The sequence below is a fragment of the Camelus bactrianus genome, chromosome 29 (assembly GCF_048773025.1).
Source record: "Camelus bactrianus isolate YW-2024 breed Bactrian camel chromosome 29, ASM4877302v1, whole genome shotgun sequence".
In the NCBI taxonomy this organism is placed as follows: Eukaryota; Metazoa; Chordata; class Mammalia; order Artiodactyla; family Camelidae; genus Camelus; species Camelus bactrianus.
The window spans coordinates 2,227,846-2,250,540 of NC_133567.1; the positions used below are offsets into that span (position 1 = coordinate 2,227,846).

The 22,695-nt window shown below is 45.5% G+C and overlaps 1 protein-coding gene across 2 annotated transcripts in view; it reads left to right on the plus strand.

Annotated features, from left to right (window-relative positions):
- SNTG1 (syntrophin gamma 1) overlaps positions 1 to 22,695 on the plus strand; it is a 117,388-nt gene that overhangs the window by 40,355 nt on the left and 54,338 nt on the right. For both annotated transcript variants that reach the window (XM_010970710.3, XM_074354882.1), the window contains exons 7-10: positions 555 to 657; positions 5,135 to 5,217; positions 7,987 to 8,117; positions 14,398 to 14,527. In XM_010970710.3, the coding sequence (XP_010969012.1) occupies positions 555 to 657; positions 5,135 to 5,217; positions 7,987 to 8,117; positions 14,398 to 14,527 (447 nt within the window). The remainder of the gene's footprint in view (positions 1 to 554; positions 658 to 5,134; positions 5,218 to 7,986; positions 8,118 to 14,397; positions 14,528 to 22,695) is intronic.

The window sequence follows — 22,695 nt, forward strand, 5'->3', positions numbered from 1 at the left end:
ATAATAAGGGTCTCCCTCATTGCTCTAAATTTACAGGGAAAGGAAAATAAAATATGCCATGATATCATGGGGAAATAATAGCTATTTATTGTTTGCAAAACGGTTTGAGTGAGTTGGAACGATTTAATTAATTAGAATTAGCACCCTGGTCAACAGCTACGGGGCCGTTCATTTATACATCTCCAAACAATGCATCACGGATACTCAATAAATATTTATTAAATCAGCAAATGCAGTGGTTTGAGCAGTGCATCTTTCTGTAGACTGAACACAGACCATAGCGCCTCAAGAGAGGCTCAGTGCACGTGCGTGGACGATGACGACGTTGTGAGTGAACAGGGACTATGGTGGTGGGAAGAGGGCAGTGGGGGGCTGGTTCCTGCAGCGTGAGAGAGCCTGTCCCCTCTGTCTTCCACGAAGAGTTTCGACCACTAGGGAAAACTGTGAGAGGTGGAAAAAACAACCAGTTATTTCAAGGACTTCCAATAATATACAAATTTTTTGTAGGCATACTGATAATGAGATGATGATGATGATGATGATTTTTGCATTAGGTTCAAGTTCTTCGAAATGCTGGGGAAGAAGTGACCCTAACAGTCTCATTTCTGAAAAGAGCACCTGCTTTCCTCAAGCTCCCACTGAACGAAGACTGTGCGTGTAAGCATTTGTGAAGAGCAGGTGAAATGCTCTCGTTGTCATATTTACATCCTAGACCATTATTTCCTGGCAGCAGTTAGTAATTCCTTTTTAAAGCTGGGATTTTTGCCTGAATACAAACTTTAAAAGAAAAATATTGCAAAGCATTCTATTAGCCCTTCTGCAAAGGGAACAGATGTTGCTTTTTGTTTCAGAATGTATTCACATTTAGTTATTTTCCAGCCTATAATTGGGGAAGTGTTTTTATCTTAAAAATAAATATCATGTCAAATATATGCATTTTGTATCTCTATTAAATTTCATTCATAATATTTGATGAATATATATTCTCTAAGTAGAAAAGAATATACTCTGATTTGGCTACTGAACTGAATAAATAAACATTTACACTTAATTTGTCCTGATGAGAATGTGGGGATTGAAGGAAGCACCCGTCTATGTGGAAGTGTAACAGTTTCCATAAGAGCCACTCAAAGATTTCTGTATCTTCTTGCATATTGTGAAATGAAATGCATATTATCTGATACTTTTTGCTGTCAGAGAAGAGTGTTTCTAACTGAGGCACAGTTTACATGCAATGAAATGCAGAGACCTTAAATGCACGGTTGGATCAGTTCTGACAAAGGCACACGTTTGCTTAGTCCTTTAGATCACAGAATGGCTCCGCTGTGCCTCTTCCAGTGAATAGCTTTCCAGAAACGTCCGTTGACTTAATTTCTTATCATCATGTGTTATTTTTGCTTCTCCTAGAACTTTATGTAATGCAAGCAGACTGTAGTTACTCCTTTGTGTCTGGCTTCTTTCATTGTGAACAATCCCTCGTGTCGCGTATTCAGTGGTTTATATCGCTGTGCAATACGAGTGGAGTGTGATAACACAGCCTCCTGTCCACAGGCAACAGGATGCGTCCAGTCTTCTGCTGTTATAAATAAATCTGCTGTAAACATTCTCGTGCAAGGATTTTGGAAGTCTTAATATTTTATGTCATTACTATAAGTGCTATAGGAGTGGAATTGAACAGGACAGATGTACAATTAACTTGCTAACAAACTGCCAAACGTATTTCTACAATGAGCGTGTATGTGAACGTATGCCAAACGCTGTCCGCTCCAGCATGGCTGGCGGCTCTGCCTGCTCCACACTTACTCCGATATTTGATGGTCAGAGTTTTTTTCTTTTTTAACTATTCCCTTGAGTGTGTTGTGGTATCAGATTGCAGATTTGATTTGCGTTTCCCCAAAGACTAATGATGATTACCTCCCAGTGTACCATTTCAGCATTTTTACTGTCTGTTTGCATATCTTATTCTGTAATGTGTCTGCTCAAGTCTTTGGCCCATTTTTTAACTGGGATGTTTTTATATTGTCACAGTGCAGGAGCGTACAAGCCTGTTTCTAAGTCTCTCGTTAGCTACACGTGTTACAGACGTGTCGCTCAATCTGTGTATGGCTGTATGCTTTCCCTAAAGGAGTCTCCAATTTGCAGAACTTTCTAATTTTGAAAAAGTCTAAATTACCATTTTGTTGTTGTTGTTGTTTTTGTTGTTGTGCTTACTGCTTTTTGGTTCTGAGGTAGGAGGCAAGAATGAAGGAATCACCGTCTTATTTCCATGAACTTGTGTCTCTCTCCATTCACCTAAACCACACTGTTGATTGTTGTACTTTATAATACTTCCAGTGCTCAGCCAGGGTAGGCTGGTCCGCTTTGCAATATTTTAAGCTTGTTTGGTTTTTCTAGATCCTTTGCATTACTCACACGTTTTGTAAACAGCATGTCAAAATTTCTATTATAAAAACACTATCATGATTTTGACTAGGACTAAATTGACTTGATAGACAATTTAGAGAATTAACTCCTTGACAACTTTAAATCTTTTAATGCACAAACATAATATCACTTTCCATTTAGTTATGTGTTAATTTTTCTCAGCAATATTTTAATGTTTTCAATGGTAGAATACTACATATCTCTCATTAAATTTATTTTAATCATTTTATGTTTTTCATTTTATTGTAAATAATATTTTAAAGATTTAATTTTCTAATTATCTGCTGCTAACACATAGAAATGCATTTATATACACTGGCATTCTGCAACGTAGCTTAATTTTCATATTAATTCTAGTAAGTTTTTTTTATTTTCTTTAAATTTTTCTATATATAAAATTATGTCATCTGCAAATAATAAATTTTGCTAATTTCTTTCTAACCTATATTTCTTTAATTTTTTTTCCCTCGGTTTTGCCTGTTGTCGTGGCTGGGACCTCCAGTGAGATGCTGAATGGAGTATTGACAGCAGGTGTCCTCATTCTCAGGATAGTGGGGGGAACTTTCAAGCTTTTACCGTTAAATGTGGCACCAGCTGTCGGTGTTCACAGATACGCTTTGTTAGAATAGAAGGTGCCCTTCTGTTCCCAGGTTCCTGAGGACTTTCCTTTTTCTTTTTCAAAATAGAAGTTAAAGTGGAATTCCCTCAGTGTTTTTTTATCCATTGAGGTATTGCATTTTTTCTTTTTTTACTCTGTTGATATGGTACCTGTTTAAAAATGGACTTTGAATGCCAAATCAAGCTTGCATTCCTAGGATAAACACCACAGTCATGAAGTATTATGGTTTTTTAAAAATATATCACAGCTTCTAATTTGCTAATGTATTTTTAATTTTGAAAAAAGTCTATGGTCATGAACGACAACCAGAGGCGCCTGTCTTTCCCTGAATGCTCTGGTGGGAACTGGGTGCCAGGGTTATTACATCTTCACGTTAAGTTGTGAAGAGGTGACTCCGCCTCTATTTCCAGAAAGAAGCTGTTTAACAGTGAGAGTATCTCTTCCTTAAATGACTGGATAAGTTCACCAGAGACACAGTCCGATCCTAGAAGCATCATTTTTGTTCGTATGAATTAATCTCTCGAGTGGATATAGGACTTTTTTGATATTCTCTTTTCTTTTTTTGTAAATTTTGATATGGTTTTTTTTTTCAATATTTTTGTTCATTTCAACTAAGTTGTCAGTGTCTTTGCATGAAGTCAGTCACATCTTTCCGTTACCCTTTGACTATCTGTTGATTTGCAGTGACACCTTCGCCTTCACTTCTGATATTGGTAACCTGTGTTTTCTCTCTTTTACTGTGTCATTTTTGCTATAGGTTTTATTAATTGTTTCAAAGAACCCATTTTTGTCATGGTTAATTCTGTCTGTTATTTTCAGTGGTCTATTTCATTGCTTTTCACTTGTATTTTTATTATGTTCTGTTTTCTGTTTACCTTGTGTCAGTTTGGCTTCCATTTCTAACATCTTAAGATCCAAGCACAGGTCACTGAGATTACACCTACCTTCTTCTTGTGCATATATTTAAATTTTTAAATTTCATTCAAAGAACTACTGTAGATGCATTACAGAATTTGATATGCTACATTTTTGTTTTATTCAGTTCAAAATACATCTACATTTTAGAGTAACATGTGGATGCATTAAAAATGTCTCATAAGAGAGAAATGCAGATAAACATCAAAAGAAAAATATCTAAAACAAACTGAAATTCTTAAGATTTAAAAAGCATAAAAACTACATCCATGCTGGTATATAGCAAGAACGCCCGTTTCCCTTCTCAGCACCAGGCAAACTGTGAAGTTTTAGAGTCATAAAGGAGGAGAGCAAGGTCACTGTTCTTGAGCACGTGGGTCACTATGTTAGGAGTGTGCCCTTTAATGACGTTTGCATGTAAGTGTAATACGTCAAATAAAAGTTGGGAGTGAGATTCATTATTAGCTCATGTTTACCCACATTAGCAACTCCAAAAATAAAATGTTCTCAAAAAATGCAATGAATCAGAAATCAAGAAATATGCATTCTAATCCTGACTGTAGCAATCACGAAACTCTAAAATCTTAGAAAGTCACAAATCTTTAAGACATATATTACTCATTTTTTAAAAATAGATATTGGCAGGTTTCTCATGAGGATCTGATATGAAGTGTCTTAGCGGATTCACAAAATTAAATCATGTCAATGAGACACTTCCCATTACAGTGTGTGCCAAGAGCCCTTAGAAGGACAGAGGACTCGCAGGCTTTTTTTTTTTTTTCACAAACATTTTTTGCATGATGGAAAAGTGTAGGACCTAAATATGGAATTTGCTAGTAGATTAATCCATGGCACTAAATAGAACTTTGTAGACAAACAAAACCCTGCACTGCTGAATGGACGGCTAAGGGCGGGCCCTGCTCGATAATGAAATGAAATAGTGCTTTTATTTGGCTTTGTTTTCCTTAATAAAGCCTTAATATCTCGGGAGTCAAAGGTAACTATTTGCGGGTCTCTTGCAGGGGCCCGCTTTGGGTTTTAATGTTTATTTTTGGTGTAAGTGGCATACATGACTCCCTGGTCATTGAGTGTATGAAGCAGACAGTGTAGACGGTGTGAGTCTGGCGCAGGCAGGCATTCTAACCAGTGGTGCCTCTGTGACTCTGTCCCCTGCAGGTGCTCCCAGCGACCAGAGCAGCGGCACGTCCTCACCTCTTTGTGACAGCGGTTTGCACCTCAACTACCACCCCAACAACACAGTAAGATGGCCAAGGCGCAGCCCCCATTAGTAAGGAGGGAGCCCAGGGAAGGTCCGGGAGAATACGTGTAGCGTCAGTGCGCAAAAACTGCTGTGAAGTCCGGTTTCTCTGATATGTTTGAAATCCGTGGTTGCTTCATGATTTAAGGATCACGATAATCCAGGGAGGAAAAACACGAGTAGGTCAGTTACTTTTTTAATGTCACTTTTCTCTTCTCAGGTCTGTATGAAGCCCTTTGTGAGCTACAGAAACTTACCTTTGGGACACCACGTGTCACATCATATAGTCACCTAATAACATTGCATATTATATGTGGTTTCATGTTCTATGTCATTTGACATAACTTTCATCATTTTTTCTTTTGAAATTATTTCGCTATAAGTGGCTATATAATTTGCCACACATTAGGATTTCTTAGCATCCTTCATGCACACCAGGAAATTAATGCAAAGTGGGGAGACCTAACCTACACATTACATGAGATGTGAGGAACATTAAACTATGCATGTATTTAATAATTGATAAAATTGACATGTTTGTTTTATACCCATTTAATAAAGTGTCCATTTTGATTTTCCACCTGTATTTGGGAGTAAGCAGGTTTTTCTTTTTTCTTTCCTAATAGATTTTTGAAACTCCTTGTATCTCCCCCTTCAGAACATTCGCACGTTCTGAAGACAAACGATTCTGCCTGGTTAAACGTGAGGCTCACAGGCATCCCCTGTGCTCACTTTATGTGGAATTTTTGTTTTCTGTTCCACGTGTTAGGCTGTGTGAGACACGTAGCTTTTTCTTCTGACGTGGACGGTTCACTCTCCACTGGGAATCCTTGCCCTCGCTGTGGCATTTTTCTTCCAAGCCCTCCTCTTGGGCACCTCCAGGCCCTCTTGGAGCCCATCGTGCTGAACCGCACCAGCACCCATCGCGGCTGAAGGCCTCCGGGCCCCACGCCTCTCCCGTTTGGTTGGTTTAGCTCCTGCAGGGGAACCCTGGGCACCACCGAGGGTCATCTGTGCAGGTGTAGACCCGCCACACCGGGGGCACTTCATCTGGCTGCCTCTTTTACTTTGTTACCAGAGAAATCGTCCCACGAGGGAGGCTGTTTACAATGCGGATCTTCGGAAGACCGGGATCTGAGTGACTTAGCGGCTGCTTTTCTGGTGGGGAAACGGCTAGACACACCCTGGGCCCCGCAGCACTCCAGGGCCCGCGAGGGGCAGTGGGGGCCGCTCCAGCCTTAGTGATGGGGCGGCTCGGTCGGTTCTGGCCCCAGGGCCTCGTCGGTTTGCCCTCGTGGGTCACACAGGGTCGCTGTTTCTTTCTGCAGGTGCCCTCCTGCAGAAAGGACAGGGGCACAGGGGCTGAGCGCTCGGAAGCGCTTCATTTCCCTTCTGTGAGAGGGACCCGTGACGGCCTGTCTCTCGGACAGGCGCGGGGAGGCCGGGGCATCCAGGACCCTGCCTGGGACTCGTGGGCTGGGGGAGTGGCGTTTCTGCACCCGGGGGGTCTCACTCTGCTAAGGAGCCTGAGCCCTGACGGCCCTGCTGAGCTGTCACCACCGCCTGTGTCACGTCATGTGACGTGAAGGCCGGGGGAGAGGAGGATGGCTCCTGTGGCCCCTGGTCTGGCCCCTGGGGCGGCCCCACGAGCATGTCTTACACGGTGGAGGGGGGGCGTCCTGGGGACCAGCCACGGCCCCTCACCACCGTCGGAGCCAGGCCTCCCTCTGGCTGCGGGACGCGGCTGAGGACTTGGCCGACCCTCACGGGCACCGTGGTTGACAGTTACCATAAAGAACACTCAACCTTTAGCAAAAAATACGTAACAGATTTTCCCCTAAGCAATTTTGAAGAAATTAATACCTGAAAGAGGCTAAAAATTTTAGGCTCACGGGGCTTCAGCACCTGCGCTAGAGCAGAGTCTCCTCCAGCCTCAGGACGGGCACGGTGGGGTCTGGCAGCAGGGGAGCCGGCGCCGGGGCCCCAGGCCGGACGGAGCCTGGCTCTCACAGCTCCTGCGCCGTGAGTGTCGGCGTCCTTCCCTGTGTGCCGCTTGTGAGCAAGTTTAGCAATGAAGCTGGGATCGTGAAAGAAGGGTGGATTCACATCAAGTGAAAAACTCAGATTTTATTCAAATACATGTCTTCTCTACACATAAGGAGAAAATACCCACACTTTTTTAATGACACCTAAAATAACATGTAATCTTAAACCTGTAGAAAACAACATAAGGAAATACAAACATTGTGTGAACATGAGGGTTAAACAGTGGACAGAGGTTTCCTTGAGTCGAGCTGGAGAGCTGTTTTAGGGGAATGTTCATTCTACTCAAAAATCTTTCGAAGTAACTGATGGATCACAAGGCCTTCTAACAACGTTTAATGCTGAGCAGATAGAAACCATTTGCTTAATTGAATGAACTATGATTACTTGACTTTTGTCACAAGCTAGTTCTTTGCAGTTAGTTTCACCCCACCTTTCCCATTCTTGAGTGAATTCAGTTGTCGCAGTTTTATTTTTTTCTTCCTCCTCCTCACCCCATTTTTTCACGTTTTCAGCAGTTTGGTTCTTGATCTCAGTGTGTCCCTCCTCACTTTCTCATAGAATTCCGTGGATAGAGAAGTTAACACAGGTAACTTCACTGTCAGTGAACACGAACGTCTTGTGGTATTTTATCCGCGTCTTGTGATGGTTTAGGGATAGGCGTCCCTCAGATGAGGAGGGCTTGTGACGTGGAACCCACGGCACTGAAGGCTCGTTTCCTTTTCAGGACACGTTATCCTGCTCCTCGTGGCCCGCGTGCCCCGGGCTGAGGTGGGAAAAGCGATGGTGCGACCTCAGACTGATCCCTCTGCTCCACTGCCGCTTCTCCCAGTACGTGCCGGGGACGGACCTGAGCCGGTGAGTCCCGCGGGCGGCTCTCCCTGGCCGTCCGCCCCCAGGAGCAGGCCGAGCTGCCTGCACGCGGCAAGGCGCGCGTCAGCGCAGGTGGCCGAGGCGTCGTCCCGCGCTGTTCTCTTTGTTCCCGCTGTCTGTGTAACTTCGTGTTGAGCGGTTTCGCTCCTTTGATACTTCCTGAGACTTGGTTTCACTCAGTATTTAACTAATTTTAGGAAATGCTCCACGTGCGCTTCAGAGAGTGTGCAGTGTCCACACAGTGCAGCCCGGTCACGTTTTTCACTGGAGATTGGGATCCTCTAATAACCTAGTAGTGTGGCTGCTTCTCGTTTAGAACTCCACCCCTGAAGGCCGTCTGGGTGGTCCCAGGGGTTGGCTTTTCCAGACAGAGCTGCTGTGAGCGCTGGAGTGTGGGCTTCCATGCGGAGAGGCATCCTCACTTCCTTGGGCGCGAGCTCGCAGCGCAGCTGGCCGCACGGCAGCAGCTGTTTAGTTTACCGAGGGGCAGACAAGGGTTTGCGGGGGGCCGTGCAGCCCCGCAGCCCCGCGGGGCGGGCGGCGCCGTCCAGGCCCCCGCGTCTCTGCCGGGCCGCGGTGTTGCTGTCTTCCGTTTCGCCGTTCCTGTAGCTACAGCGCAGGTAGGATCTACCGCCGTGGCCTGAATGTGCACATCCCGGTGCTGCTGGGCGTCTTGCCCTGTGCTTATCCGTCGCATGGAACCCTCTTTGGTGAAATGCCGCTTTGTCTTTGGACCATTTTGTAATTGGTCTTATTTATGTATTTTTATTTACTTTTTGACTGCTGAGATTTGACAGTTTTATATGTGTTCAAGAAAAAACTCCTTTGTCTCAACACACACGTTTTTGTATTCTAACTTTTTCCACTTTTTTCAAATATTTAAACATTTTGATTTTCAGCATTCCCTCTATGATGTTGTTACACCTACACCGTCTTATTTTGCCTTAATTGTTGCCTAAGCATCACACCGTATGTCTCCGTCCTTCAAGCTGCTGTAACAACACAGCAGATGATAGCAGCGAGCAAGCGGCAGAGACGTGTGCGCGCAGCCCGGAAGCCGGAAGTCCTAGCCGAGGCGCCGGTGTCACGGTGGAGTCTCTGATGGAGACCCCGCCCTGGCTCACGCGCGGCGTCTTCTCGCTCTGTCCCCCCGAGGTGGAAGGGACCAGGGATCTCTCGGGAGCCCCTCCCGCAATCGCTGATCCTGTTCCCAGGGCTCCACCCTCCCGTCGTCAGCGTCCCTGAAGCCCCGCCCATCAGCCCATCACATTGGTCATCGGGGTTTCAGACCACAGCACCACACAGACGTGATTTATGACTGTTTATAAATGCAATTTACTATTTTTGTCTTTTTCAGAAAACGCTAGAAACTTAGAACACTTTAGCTAACTCCTTTCTTTCCTGTCCTTGGGCATATTTCTGATGAGCTCTGATTCACGTGTGCAGCCTGAGTTCCTGAAGATATTTTATCATCGCGTAACTATTCCTCAGCAGTGACCCACCTTTAACCTTTCTTTTGTTCATCTTTATTTGTTTTGGTTCTATTTTTCTTCTGCCTTAAGAGCTTTTTAGAATATTTCTATTAATGGCATTTTTAAATGTATGAATTTGTTTTGTTTTGTTTTTACTTTTAAAAATGTATGTAGTTGCATGGAGTAGAAGTGTTCAGCTGAAGCAATTTACGAGAAAAAAGGATTTGCATGAGTGCAGATGAATTCTGACATTTTTACTTTTATGGCACCTCAGCACAATTGAATTAATTACACTCGATAAACATGACAGTAATAGTCAGTTACAGACCCAGCGCTGTTCTGAGTGGATTGCACAGCAGTTCACATTCAAGAGCTAACTTATTCTTCACTCATTGCCTAAAAAAATATTTTTTAACATTTTTTAATTGAGTTATAGTCATTTTACAAAGTTGTGTCAAATTCCAGTGTAGAGCACAATTTTTCAATTATACATGAACATACATATATTCATTGTCCCTTTTTTTGCTGTGAGCTACCACAAGATCTTGTATGTATTTCCCTGTGCTATACAGTATAATCTTGTTTATCTGTTCTGCGTATGCCTGTCAGTATCTACAAATTTTGGACTCAATAAATACTGCTTTAGTATCTGTACGTGGGAAGTGTTGAGGTTGAGGGACAAAGCTGCCATGTTCATTTTCCACCCAGAGAAATCAGAGGTCAGAGAGTGGCATGAACTTAAGTTCTGTGCCGTCACCTTACAGGAGTGGGAGGGACGTGTAGGGCTTGTGTGGGGATGATGAGTTGCCAAAATTCAAATCGGGAGATGAACTGGTGATTCCGCTTTGGGAGACAGGTAACGAAACTGTGGAAGAGCTTCTGACGAACCTCAGCCAACGGTGGCGGTTTTGAGCCAGGAGCCGGGACAGACCATGCATTGGGCAGAGAGCACACCGAGGTGGCCCCTTGGTGGAGACGCCCCTGAACTTGCTGCTGGTGGACTGAGCTCAGTGTGAAACAGAGTGAATGGCTGGAATCACTGGCCCCATGGTCTCCTTTCATTTTGCCCTTTTCTTCATCATCTCTCCAGTAATTAATAACCAACTCAGGAAAAGTGGCTTATTTTTCAAATACTGTTTGAGTCGGTTCTCTCCAGGAAGAGATGCCCTGCCCTGAAATATTCTGACCCTTGTTTGAGTATCTCGAGACCCTTCCTCCGTCCCTGCCTGCAGCAGCATCGCGCCTGCTCTAACCCACCGCAGACAGGCCTTCGCAAAGTACCGACACGAGCCTCTCACTCCTGGGCCCTGTGCTTCCCAGGGCTCTCCCTGCCCGGGACAGGTGGCGATGCTGAGCTGGCGTGCAGGGCCCGCTTCCATCGCATCCATCGGGCTTCACCTAGTCGCCGCCCTGTGACTTGCCACTTCCCAAGACACACGTTGTAGTGACGACCACACTTCTCTCAAACTGCCATGCTTGTACGAGGCTGACGTTCGTCTTTGGAGTCCTTCCCTCCTGTCTGAAGGGTGTGCCTTCTCGCCTTTCCCGTGTCTAAGCCATCCATCCCGTGGGACCCGAAACCCTGCAGGGATCTGACCACCTGCTCCCTCGTAATCTGTGAAGGAAGGCGGCACTGAGCCACACCCTTCCTCACCCTTTATGAACCCCTTCAGCCAGCTGCTTCATTCTCACTCTCCCCGACACAGGTTTGTTTCAGTCCCACATCATCTCATCTTTGGCCAGTTACCCAAACTGGTCCAACAGGGCCACTCCCTCCCTCCGCACGAATTGGACTGTGCAGCCAGTCCTCCGTGGGACGTTCGGCTGCGGGTCCCGTGGACTCTGAGCTGCTCACACGAGGCTCACACCCTCCTCCTCGGGCTGGCCTGCCTCTCCGTGGGCTCCCCGCTGCCCTTCGTGGACAGGGGATCCCCGCCGCTGCAGACTTGCACATTTTGGTCTCTCCACCTCTTCCTCGTGCTTAAAATGCCTGCTCCCTCTGCCTTCGCCTGTTCACGCCTCAAAAACTAAACATCACCTACACCTGCCTTCGTGCGATCTAAGAGCAGCAGCGACTCAAAGCATGCACCACTTAACCGAGCGCACAAGAAGTGCATGCATATTCATGGGGATCCTGCTGTGCCGAAAAGTAGTTATGAATGCTTGGTGTGCAGTATATTTTTCATATAAAGGGAAAACTAAATTTGAATTTTAAATGAATAAACCTAGTTTAAAATTCAGCAACACTGGAGAATAACTTTTATTGCCAGAAAAGTGATCAGGAATCCTTAGAAAAATATAAGACAATATTGAGCAGAAAGTGGGAAAAAACCCTGCACTCAGAAGCCTAGGTTACCCAACTCTAGCCATGCAACTGCTTTCTTTCAGCAAGTGTGTGTGTGTGTGTGTGTGTACAAAGAATTGTCATTTAGCCCGGGGACCCTCAAGGCTACAATAATTGTGGCTAAAGTTTAATGTCTCACAGCACAAAACCGAATTAACAGGTAATGCATTTTATTGATTTCAGAGAGCGTACGATCAAACAAGATGAAACACATAAGTTTTGGCTTGACAATTTCTGATTATCTTGACCCAAAAATGACATTTTCTGAAAGCTGCAGACACCGCCGCGCACTGCCGCTGCCCCTCAGTGCTGGGTGGCGGACGTCGTCACTGAGCTGCCCCAGACACTGCAGTCGGGACCACATGGCGGTGGTTCATTCACGAGCTTCTGTGACACGTGAAAGCATCTGGGTCCTACCAGTTACTCCATGAATTCTGACTGAATCCGTAAAGGATATTTTGCTCATTTTCTTTTGGGGAAATCGAGGCACAACAAAGTAACCTAATTTGCCAGTGTCCTTATTTATTCAATAACAGAGGCAGAAATGGGGCCCAGGCTGCCATCCTTATGCCCCGTCTGCCTTCCAAGAGGTACATGTAAGCAAAGAACCCGTTTAAATACTTCACTCGTATTCCTGAAAGGGTTTCTGACAAACCCACCTAAAAAGTGGAAACAGAATGTAAACGGTGATGTATGTTGGCAGCTAAGCCCAAGTTTATGAAAGGTCAGTCTTCAGACTGACTCCGCGTGGAGACGACGCGGCGCGTGTGACTGCACGGACGGCAGACTGGCTCCGGGGACGCTGGCTTTAACCAGCTGAGGTGCCCAGGCGCCGTGACGTATTTACAGCAGAGAGGACGGCGATGTTCAGGACAGACTGTAACTTACGGTGCATGAAGCAATGGTTGTGATGACCAGCGAGCAGAGAGAACCGTGTGCGACTAAACGCAGACTGGTTCCCCCACGGAGAGCTGAGCTTCCGTGCACCGCAAATCTCTCACTCACTCTTGAATATCAAAATTAAGTTAAGAAATTCAGGTCAAGTTGCAATATTCTTCTTGTGTTTAGCGTATTTTTTTCTTGCCACAAATTCAAAAGAACATCATTTCAAAGAGATGAAGAATAGTTGTCCCTTCTTAGGCTTTTTGTGTATTTTTAAGAGCAAACAAAAAAGAATATTTGAATATTTCCTGTTATCAGTAGAAAGCGCTTGGTCTGCAGCAGGTTTCTCTGGAGATATTCATAATGTGGATGCAGGGTGCCCGGATGGGAAAGGCTTTGCCTTGTGTCCAGTTCTGAGACCCGGACCAGTCTCGTGGGACGGGAGAGCGACGCGGCTCTCATGATGGTCCTGGGCCAGACACGTGCCCGTCATGGGGGGGTCTTTGCTTGTGGAGATGAAATCACGTGTAGAATCTACAAACACCTACTCAAAAAACTCAGAAGAGAGAGAAAAACTATTTAATTGGAGAAAAGCATATAAATGTATGCCATTTACATCACATTTTGAATACTGAGTTAAAGAATTTTTCTATTGCTTCAAAATGGGCTGGGATTTAAATATAATTTGTGCATTTTCTGAAGTATATTGTGTCACATCACAGAGTAATTCTCAAACATGAGGATTTGGCTACTTTTCATTCATTTGGGGTTTTTTTAAATCTATTCCTCTCCATTAAGCTTATATCGAAACATGCAAGAACCTGATACAGGAAAAAAAAAGTGAACAATTAGAGCTGTAGGAAGCTGCTTTAAATTCTATAGCACTTTTGTCGATGGCTCCATTTAATTTTCTCTAACAACAACAGAAACAGCAAAATCTCAGTGGAGGATTATAGAGACATTTAGGCTGACTGTTGCATTTTAAGTCAAGCGTGGTGGTTGTGCACCACACGCACGTAAACTTAGAGTGTGAGTATTCAGAGCAGGTGAGGAGCTATGAACTGCTTGAGAAGGTAGGTAACAGCTGGTTCCACAGCTGACAAAGTGCTCCAGCTCCTGACGTCACGTGATATGATGCCCAGTCTCTGGGTGTGTGGCTTTTGTGTGTCCATTCTGTGACATCAGAAAACGCACTGAAAAATGTCAAGAGGAGGCGATGGTACCCGAAACGATAAACACCAACGTGGGATTCCATGGCACACGGGGAAAGAAGCCCCGTCAATGTCTTAGCTGTTTTCCACTTACGTAACGTACATTTGACATCTCAGAGGTTTTCCAGATTCATCTGAATCTCAGAATGCTTTCTCGTACCTCAGAATCGTGTGTTGCCTGCATTCATCCTGAGGGCTCCTTTTAAAAACATATTTTTATGAGAAGTAAGCAAATAAGAATTTGAAGCTGCATTTATACTGTTTGAAAGAAGAGCTTTCGAACAGATAACTATTTCAAGTTGCTAAGAGACAAGTGAGATGATGCTTCGGTCTAATTTGTTCTGACACCTCCGCAGGCAGAACGCTTTTCAAGTCACGGCAGTGGACGGGGTCTGCAGCGGAACCCTCCAGTGCCTCTCGGCCGAAGACTGCAGTGAGTGGCTGCAAGCAATAGCGACGAACATTTCCAACCTCACAAAGCACAATGTGAGTACTGATTGCAGAACACCTGCCAGGGTTTAGCAGCCTTGGTGGATTTCTTCATATAATACGGATGTAACTTTGCATCAACTGCATGGTATTTGTCTAAGAGTGGGCCACCGCACGTCCGTCGTAAAAGCCATTGTGGATACTGGTTTAGAGAAAATCACTCTGTCCTGAGAGTCTTAGTCCAATGTATCAGCCCAAGAGTGCTTTTGCATCTAAGCTTCACAAACATTGCAGCGTTGACATTAGTTAAACGACTGGAAGTAGACATTTGGCATGTGATCACTAAAGCATCTGTCTGTCTGCCTGTTCGCTCGAGAGATTAGCCTGCATAAAAATAAATTAGAAATGCACGTAAAGTAAGTTTAAAAGTAAAAGACGATCATGCTATAGAGATGAGGTCAAATGACTAGAAAGAAAAGAGGAGTATTAAAGTAATAGTATTTTAGGAACACTTAGATAATGAATCATGTTCTAGTGTATGGACCATTGGAGGATGGGTGCAGGAGGAACTTGGAAAAAAACAAAAAAAGAGAAGAAAACAGCTGCAATCACTGAAGCCAACGTGCTGGCCGTTGTCTGTTCCCTTTGCTCGCCGATTCTCAGCAGCAGTAATTCTGTGAAATAGGGAGATTTTCATAGTTTTATGTGGAAATTCCTTGTAATTATGTTGCTCAATGAATTTTTTTCCAGAAGGTTATTGAATATAAAGTGAGAAAGATTTAGACAAAACGATTTTAATTTTACTTTACCATTATTCAAGGTGGCTCTGAAATAATTACGTGCATTTGGTAAACACGTCTAGTGGAAGACGGTGCTTCTCGGAGATGTGTCTCAAAGCTGGGCTTCACGGAAGCACGTTCATTTTCCTCAAGTTATATGCTTTCCCTGCAGAGAGGGAGGGTGACCGAGGCTGGGGTTTCCTGGAATGGGTTCCAGCTAAGCCGAAACCGGTTCCCATTGGTCGTGTGCTGTTATTTTGGGTGAAGTGGATTTGAACAGATTTGTGAAGGTAGAATTCAAGAGTTGTGAAAAACAGTGCTTGCTTCAGGTTAATCCTCTAATTCAGCTATACACACACACACACACACACACACACGTATATTCTTTTTCACTTTCTTTTTCATTAGAGGTTATTACAAGATGTTGAATATAGCTCCCTGTGCTGCACAGAAGAGACTTGTTTGTCTATTTCATACGTGGTAGTTAGTATCTACGAAGCTCCCACTCCCAACGTATCCCTCCCCGCTCCCCTTCCCCCGGTAACGAGTTTGTTCTTTGTGTCTGTGAGTCTCTTTCTATTTTGTAAATATGTTCATTTGTGTCTTTTTCTCTTTTTTTTCTTTTTGGATTCCACATATGAGTGATACCATGTGGTATTTTTCTTTCTCTTTCTGACTTGCTTCACTTAGTATGACAATCTCCAGGTCCATCCATGTTGATGCAAGTGGCGTTATTTTATACTTTTTATGGCTAAGTAGTACTCCATTGTAAATATATGCCACAGCTTCTTCATCCGATTATCCATTGATGGACATTTAGGCTGTCTCCATGTCTTGGCTATGGTAAATAGTGCACTATGAACTTGGGGTGCAGGTGACTTTTCAAATTAGAGTTCCTTCTGGATAGATGCCCAGGAGTGAGACTGCTGGGTCACATGGTTAAGTCTATTTTTAGTTTTTTAAGGAACCTCCGTACTGATTTCTGTAACAGCTGCACCAACCTGCACTCCCACCAGCAGTGCAGGAGGCTCCCCTTTCTCCACAGCCTCTCCAGCATTTGTCGTTTGTGCGCTCTTCAGTGATGACCATTCTGGCTGGTGTGAGGTGACGCCCCATTGTAGTTTTGATTTGCATTTCTCTGATAATTAGTGATGCTGAGCACTTTTTCATGTGCCTGCTGGCCGTTGTATGTCTTCACTGGAGAAGTGCTTGTTCAGGTCTGCTGCCCGTTTGGGGTGGGGCTGTTTGCTCTTTGCTGTTGAGCTGTGTGAGCTGTTTGCACGTTCTGGAGGTCAAGCCCTTGTCAGGCTCATCATTTGCAGGTGTTTTCTCCCAGTCCATAGGTGGCCTTTTTGTTTTGTTTATGGTTTACTCTGCTGTGCAAAACTTATCAGTTTAATTAGGTCCCATTTATTTTTCTTTTATTTCTGTTTCCCGGGTGGACTGCCCTAGGAGAGCACTGCTGACACTTAAGTCAGAGAATGTTTTGCTTGTGTTTTCTTCCAGGAGGTTTATATAGTGTCTTGTCTTATTTTAAGTTAATTTTTTTGTGCGACGTGAGGGAGTGTTCTAATTTCACTGATTTCTATGCAGCTGTCCAGCTTTCTTGAAGGATATTTTTTTAAGGAAAGAAAAATGATTCCAGATCCAGGCTTAGGATGTGGGAAGGAAGGGCAGTGATAGGCCTGTGAGTTAATCTGCATACACTTTTTTTGTATCTAAAACCATTTTAAAATAAAAGGTGTATTACTGTAAAAGATGCATAAGGATGTGTATATACATTAACATGAACACATGTACTTCCATCATTGTTACATGTATGTACATTGATCCCAGATACTAACGTATTTTCAGGATAACTGTCAGCTCTCTGATTTATTCAGCCATCGTTTCATTTAGTAAATACTTTGGAGGGCCTACAGTTTGATAGGTATTAGGGCTGTAATGAACAAAAATGGTCTTTGCCCTCATGGAGCAAATAGTCTAGTGGGGAGGGGAGGTATTAATTTAAAAAGCACACAGGGAAATGTGCAGTTGCAGCTGTCATAGGTCACACAGAGAAATGCTTTGAGAGGCTGAGTGTGCACCCCTCAGAGAGGTGAGGGCCGTTCCCTGAAGTCGGCGGACGAACAATGAAAAAGGTCAAAGTAGGTGAATTGGCAGCAAAGGCATTTTATGCAGAGGTGACAGGGCGTCGCCACGCAAGAGCGAGGCTGTAGAGTGAGGCACACGCATGAACTCACCTAATACGGAGACTGTCACTGGTCCTGGGCAAAACGAAAAAGTTTAGACCAAAATAAGTGAGTTTTTCATAAATCTCAATTACTTTTTGGGAACAGGTTGTCAGTTTGATACATATCTTCCTATGTCTGTGGTGTCAAATGTCTGTTTTGTTACAAAATAATGATTATCGTAGGTAAGTTTTGTCTTAACTAAAATCGGTGTTTAATAAAGTAAGAGACTGTTTGCTTACGACATCACAGCGAACTGTTGGAAGTTTAATGCTCCTGGAAACGCATGTCTCCGAGTTGCTGAGCCAGAGCCTTGCTGACAGGGCAGTATAGATATGTCCCTAAAATAACTGGGCACTTGAGGTCACTGAACACCAGGGCGGCAGAACCTGTGATGTCACCAGCAGAATACAAATCATTAAGGAGAGGTTCGATTTTGGAACGTCCCCAGGATCAACTCCTCAAGTCTCTCCAAGGCTGACCTCATCGTAACTTGAAAATGTTCGTGGTATTAACGGTCTCCATCTCAGCGCTGTTCACACGCACACGCACAGTGTGGCGGGGAACACAGAGTGTTCATCGAAGACTAAGGTAGTGGAAGAGACCAAGGGCTGTGAGCCTGAGTGGGGCGGGCACACGGCAGCGCTGGGGAAGGGGTCTGTGGGCACTAAGCCGGGGCTGGAAGGGCAGCCCCGAGCGCTCGCTGCCTGGTCACAGGGGTTCATGCGACGCCCTGGCCAAGCCGTCCCTGCCGCGTGGAGGGAGCTAGGCTTTGGGGTCCACAGACGTGTAGGTTGGGGCTTCGTGAGCCCCTTCAGAAGCAGACCCTAGGTTTGCTTCCGTCCCTGCGAGGGCTGAGTGAGAGACTTCCGATCTGCTGGCCCTGAAAGCCCGCTGAGACGTCGGCGCTTCTCTTCTCTGCAGTTTCCCTCTAGATTAAATGATTGGATCCCTGAGCCACCGGCAAATGCAGCATCGATTTGCTCGTTGCACGTGAGGGTACAGTCTTGGTTTTGTCCCGTTGTCTCTGAGATTCTTCCTCTTCTGAGAGATGGTTGTTTGGATAACAGAATGTTGGTAAAACTGGACAAAATGAGTTAAAATAAATGTCCAGTGGTGACTAGACCATTAGGCAGCTCTGATTTGTCAAGCCAGAGATCTGCACACAGTCCCTTGTTTTTAAAAGAGACAGAGGAAGCAGGTAAAAGGCAGAGCTCTGTTTCAGCCACGTTTCATGGGTCTGCCCTTTCGCATTGTTCTCTACCGCTGCAGCACTAAGATAAACCCTGACCAATACACAGAGAATTTCATGTGCCACTTCTCCCAAGGTTACCTACTAACATAAAAGAATCTCCTCTGGTCTAAATTCTTCCATATTTATCCTATGCACGCATTTCCTCTATTGGAATGGAATATGTTGCTTGAAATGTATCACTTGTGTGTGTGTGTGTATGTGTGTGTGTGTATACAAACAGATAAATATATATAATATGCTTCTATTCTTAAAGGTTCATTGAGAATTAGTATGGTCTTAAATGAAAGTGTATGATTGCGTATGTGGGATTTTCAAGACATACAATTCATATTATGTGAAAAAGATTAGACTCTCTCCCTCAAATGTATCAGTTGTGAATGCTTTCAGTAACAGTTAGAGACACCCTAAGTACTGATGGAGTAAATAGTTGAGTTTTTTTCCCCACATGAAAATAATTGTGGATGGTGCCATTTGCTGGACGCCACCATCCACCCAGAACCCATCCCCTGCCTGCACACATTATCGCTACTGTTATCCACTACCCTTGGAGTACTGGCTTTTACCTTATGTTTGCCACCTCATAGTCACACAAAGGCTGCAGCAGTTCCAAACATCACTTCAGTGTCCAGAACAGGAAAGAAAGGGAAGCAGGGTAAGTAGCACCAGCCACATGTCTCCCCTTTTATCAAGATAAGACAAAAATTCCCAGAATCCCTTTACTGGACTAATACTGCTCGCTTTCCTCTTGAACTCAGCCTCTGACAGTTCTGGGGGGTGAGTGGCTGGGCGGTGGCATGGCTAGTCTCTACTTTTTCTAGCATTTATGGTGAGATGTCACCAAGAAAAGAAGTGTGCATGGCTTTTGAGTCAGACGACCAACAATATCTACTGCATTGCTTAATACCAAAAGCATATAAATTCTCAAGATAACGCACGAACAGCCAATACCCCTCTGATTTCCGTGGGACGATCGCAGCCCTCAGGATTCATGCACACTCAGTTCACCAGCCATTCGAGCCCATCAGGATGTAGTTCACCCGTCTGCCTACATTTTACCCATTTACTTGCAGGAGCAAAAAAAAACTTATTTGGGAGTCATACATAATCCACAGAGAGCTGCTATACTGAATGGCAAACACTTGCAACTTGAAAAGAAAGGGAATATTTTTCCCATAATACCGTGGGGTGTGAAAAGCTGAAGGAAAAACTTTTGTCACGTCTGCCACATTCAAAGGACTCAACAAAGCTCGTAGGTGAATTGAAAGTCATGACAAAATAAAGCCTAGAAGAAAGGAGATTTACCGAAAAGGAACTCGAGTCTGTGATCAGAGCTTCTGGAGTGCAGTTCTGACAGGCATGGGCGCCACTGAAGGCGACTTTCCTCCCTTCACGGCTGCTGGCGTTTCTGTGCCCTTAGATGCACTTTTCTGTGCTAGCGTGTTGTTTTCTGCACTGTTTCTCCTCACAGACCAAAATAGGGGCGCCAGGCACGCCGGTGGCAGCCGGAACCGGTTCCAGGGCGGTCGAGCCGAGGCAGCCAGGAAGCCGAAGCAGAGGAAGCGTGAGGGCCAGCCGGGCCTGTGCCGCGCGCGTGTTCCTTGCCGTCATGTCCTCGCTCTCTGCGTGACTGACTTGGCGTATCTCGTCAGGAGGGGTTTCGGTGCAGTAGCTAACCTGCTTTGGCTCTGAGGAAACTCCTCACCAGAAGTCAAGGTTGACACTGGAAAATAGTAGCTGATTCTTATTTGCACAACCCAGAGCATCTGCTTGGAGGTTAACTGAACAGTGCGATCATGATCAGATGGGCAGCTTCACTGGACGCAGTGCTGTGCCCGCCTTGGTGCAGTCGCCCCCAGCCCCCAGCCGCTCCCCCGGGCCTGATTCTTCTGCCTCTCTTCCCGGCCAGAGCGTCCCCAGCTCCTGGTAGCTCAGGCCTCAGAGCTGCAGGTGCAGCGCCCGCACACACCGCCCCTTCTGCCACCGCTCCCGCCTCGGGCTGGATTCGGCAGGGCTCCGTCATGCCCCCGGCCCCAGGGCTGACCCCACCGGGCCCGCCCCCCACTGCTCCCAGACTAACGGCCACTCAGGAGGACCAGGGGGTGATTACTCCCCACGGGACCTGCACCGTCCAGTGGAAGTCAAGGGCCGGAAAGAGGCAAGCTACAGATGACCACCATCCCTCGGTAGACGGACCGCTGGGAAGCACAGTGACCACGTGACGCTCTGAAGGCGTCACTCCCTGGTGACAAACCCACAGTGACTGGCTGAGAAACCATGGCCACCGCCCCCTGGTGGACGCCTGCCTTCTGCTGTCCGGCCTCACGTCTGTTTGCCTGTGACTCTTGCTTCCATAAGACTGAACATCCTCGCTCAAGAGCAGTTTAACCCTTGTGGCTCTTCCTCAGGCTCTATTTCTGAAGAAGTGAGTCCAAGGAAACACCTTTGACCTCCAGATGCTCACTGAGGCCAAGCCTTCCGGGCTCACCTGGTAGCAGGCCTTGTGTGGAAGGGAAGGTGTCCACGAAAATTTTGAGTTTGTGGCCCCTCGATTCAGTGTTTCTTGGACTCCCCTCCTCTTAAGACGGACCTTCAGAGCTGAGCACCAGCGAGCAGAGGCGGCCGCAGACACGTCCTGAGAGTCCTGTCTGAATCCTCAGCTGTAAGGCCTGTGCGTCCCCCTCGCCAGGACTGCTGACGGGTCATCTGGCAATGGTCAAACCTATTTCCTTCACCTTTGACCAATCCCGGCAGATAAAGAACATCTCATCACTTCCATCACTTCCTGAAACCCAGGGCTCCCACGCTGCCCCCGCAAGGACCCCTCCTCCCTCTCCGCACACATTGTTACCTGCTGTACCACACCTGCCAAAGGCCCAGAATTACCTGTCACCTATGCCAGACAATTCTGAGCATAGGAATCTGGTATCCTTGGCATTCACTTGGTGTCCAACCCACAGTCACGTCTGGCGTCTAGTGAGTTCGTGGGAGAACGAATGGCGTCAGCTCTGAGTGAAGAAACAGACATTTGTAAATGGCTGCAACCTAGTTCAGCTTTCAGGCGGCTCATTCACGATGAAGATGTGTGTGTGTGTGTATGTGTGTGTACTATGTGTGAAATGTGTCATACATGTATTCTAATCTTAAAAACAATGATAGGTAAAATTTTAAAATTCTTGGACTAGAAAATAAAGTTTAAGACAGTGCCTTTAATCATCTCAAAATATCGATGTACTGTTAGCAGACAGGCTTTTGAAAGCAACATGGCGTGCTTCTGAAGTTGCTTCTACAGGCACGGGGAACAACCAAGGTAGCAAGGGCAGAGAGTCCAGATTCAGGGAAAAATGGGTGAAAAACTTGAGCTGAAATGGGGGCTCCTGCGGCAAAGATCAATTCTGATTCTTCCCTTCCCCGGTCAAGGCAGAGTCTGAGCAGCCGCAGGACCGGTGCGCGGCGGCGGCGGCCGCCCACACGCCAGCGCCCCTTGTCCCCGGGAGGGCCTGTGCCTGCAGGGTGAAGCTGTCTCCAGGCCCTCACTCGTCTGCTAGCTGGTATTAGCCACAGACCTGTAGGGGAGCTGGACGGTGGGTTCTTGCTTCCATAGGATTTATTTGCTTGGACAAATCTTCACAATTAATTTTCCTGGGAAAATACACCTTGTAAGCAGTGTGTGTCCGGGGAACACACCTCCCCAGCCGTCAAAGCCGACGTGTACATGAGGGTTAAACAGCAAAGAGTAACAGAATTAGGACCCAGGTTTTAAATGTAAGCTCTTCACTTACCCGTAAACCTTTAATTGGAAAAAAAAAATCCCTAAACATTTAAAGTGGGAGGGGGAAAAACTGTGTAAAGGACTATTTAAATGTCCTGTTGCATCTCCCTTTGTCTAAAGAGAATGTCGGGGGAGGATACTTCTGCTTTGATTGCTGGGCACAACTGGCGATGCTGAAATTGAATATACAA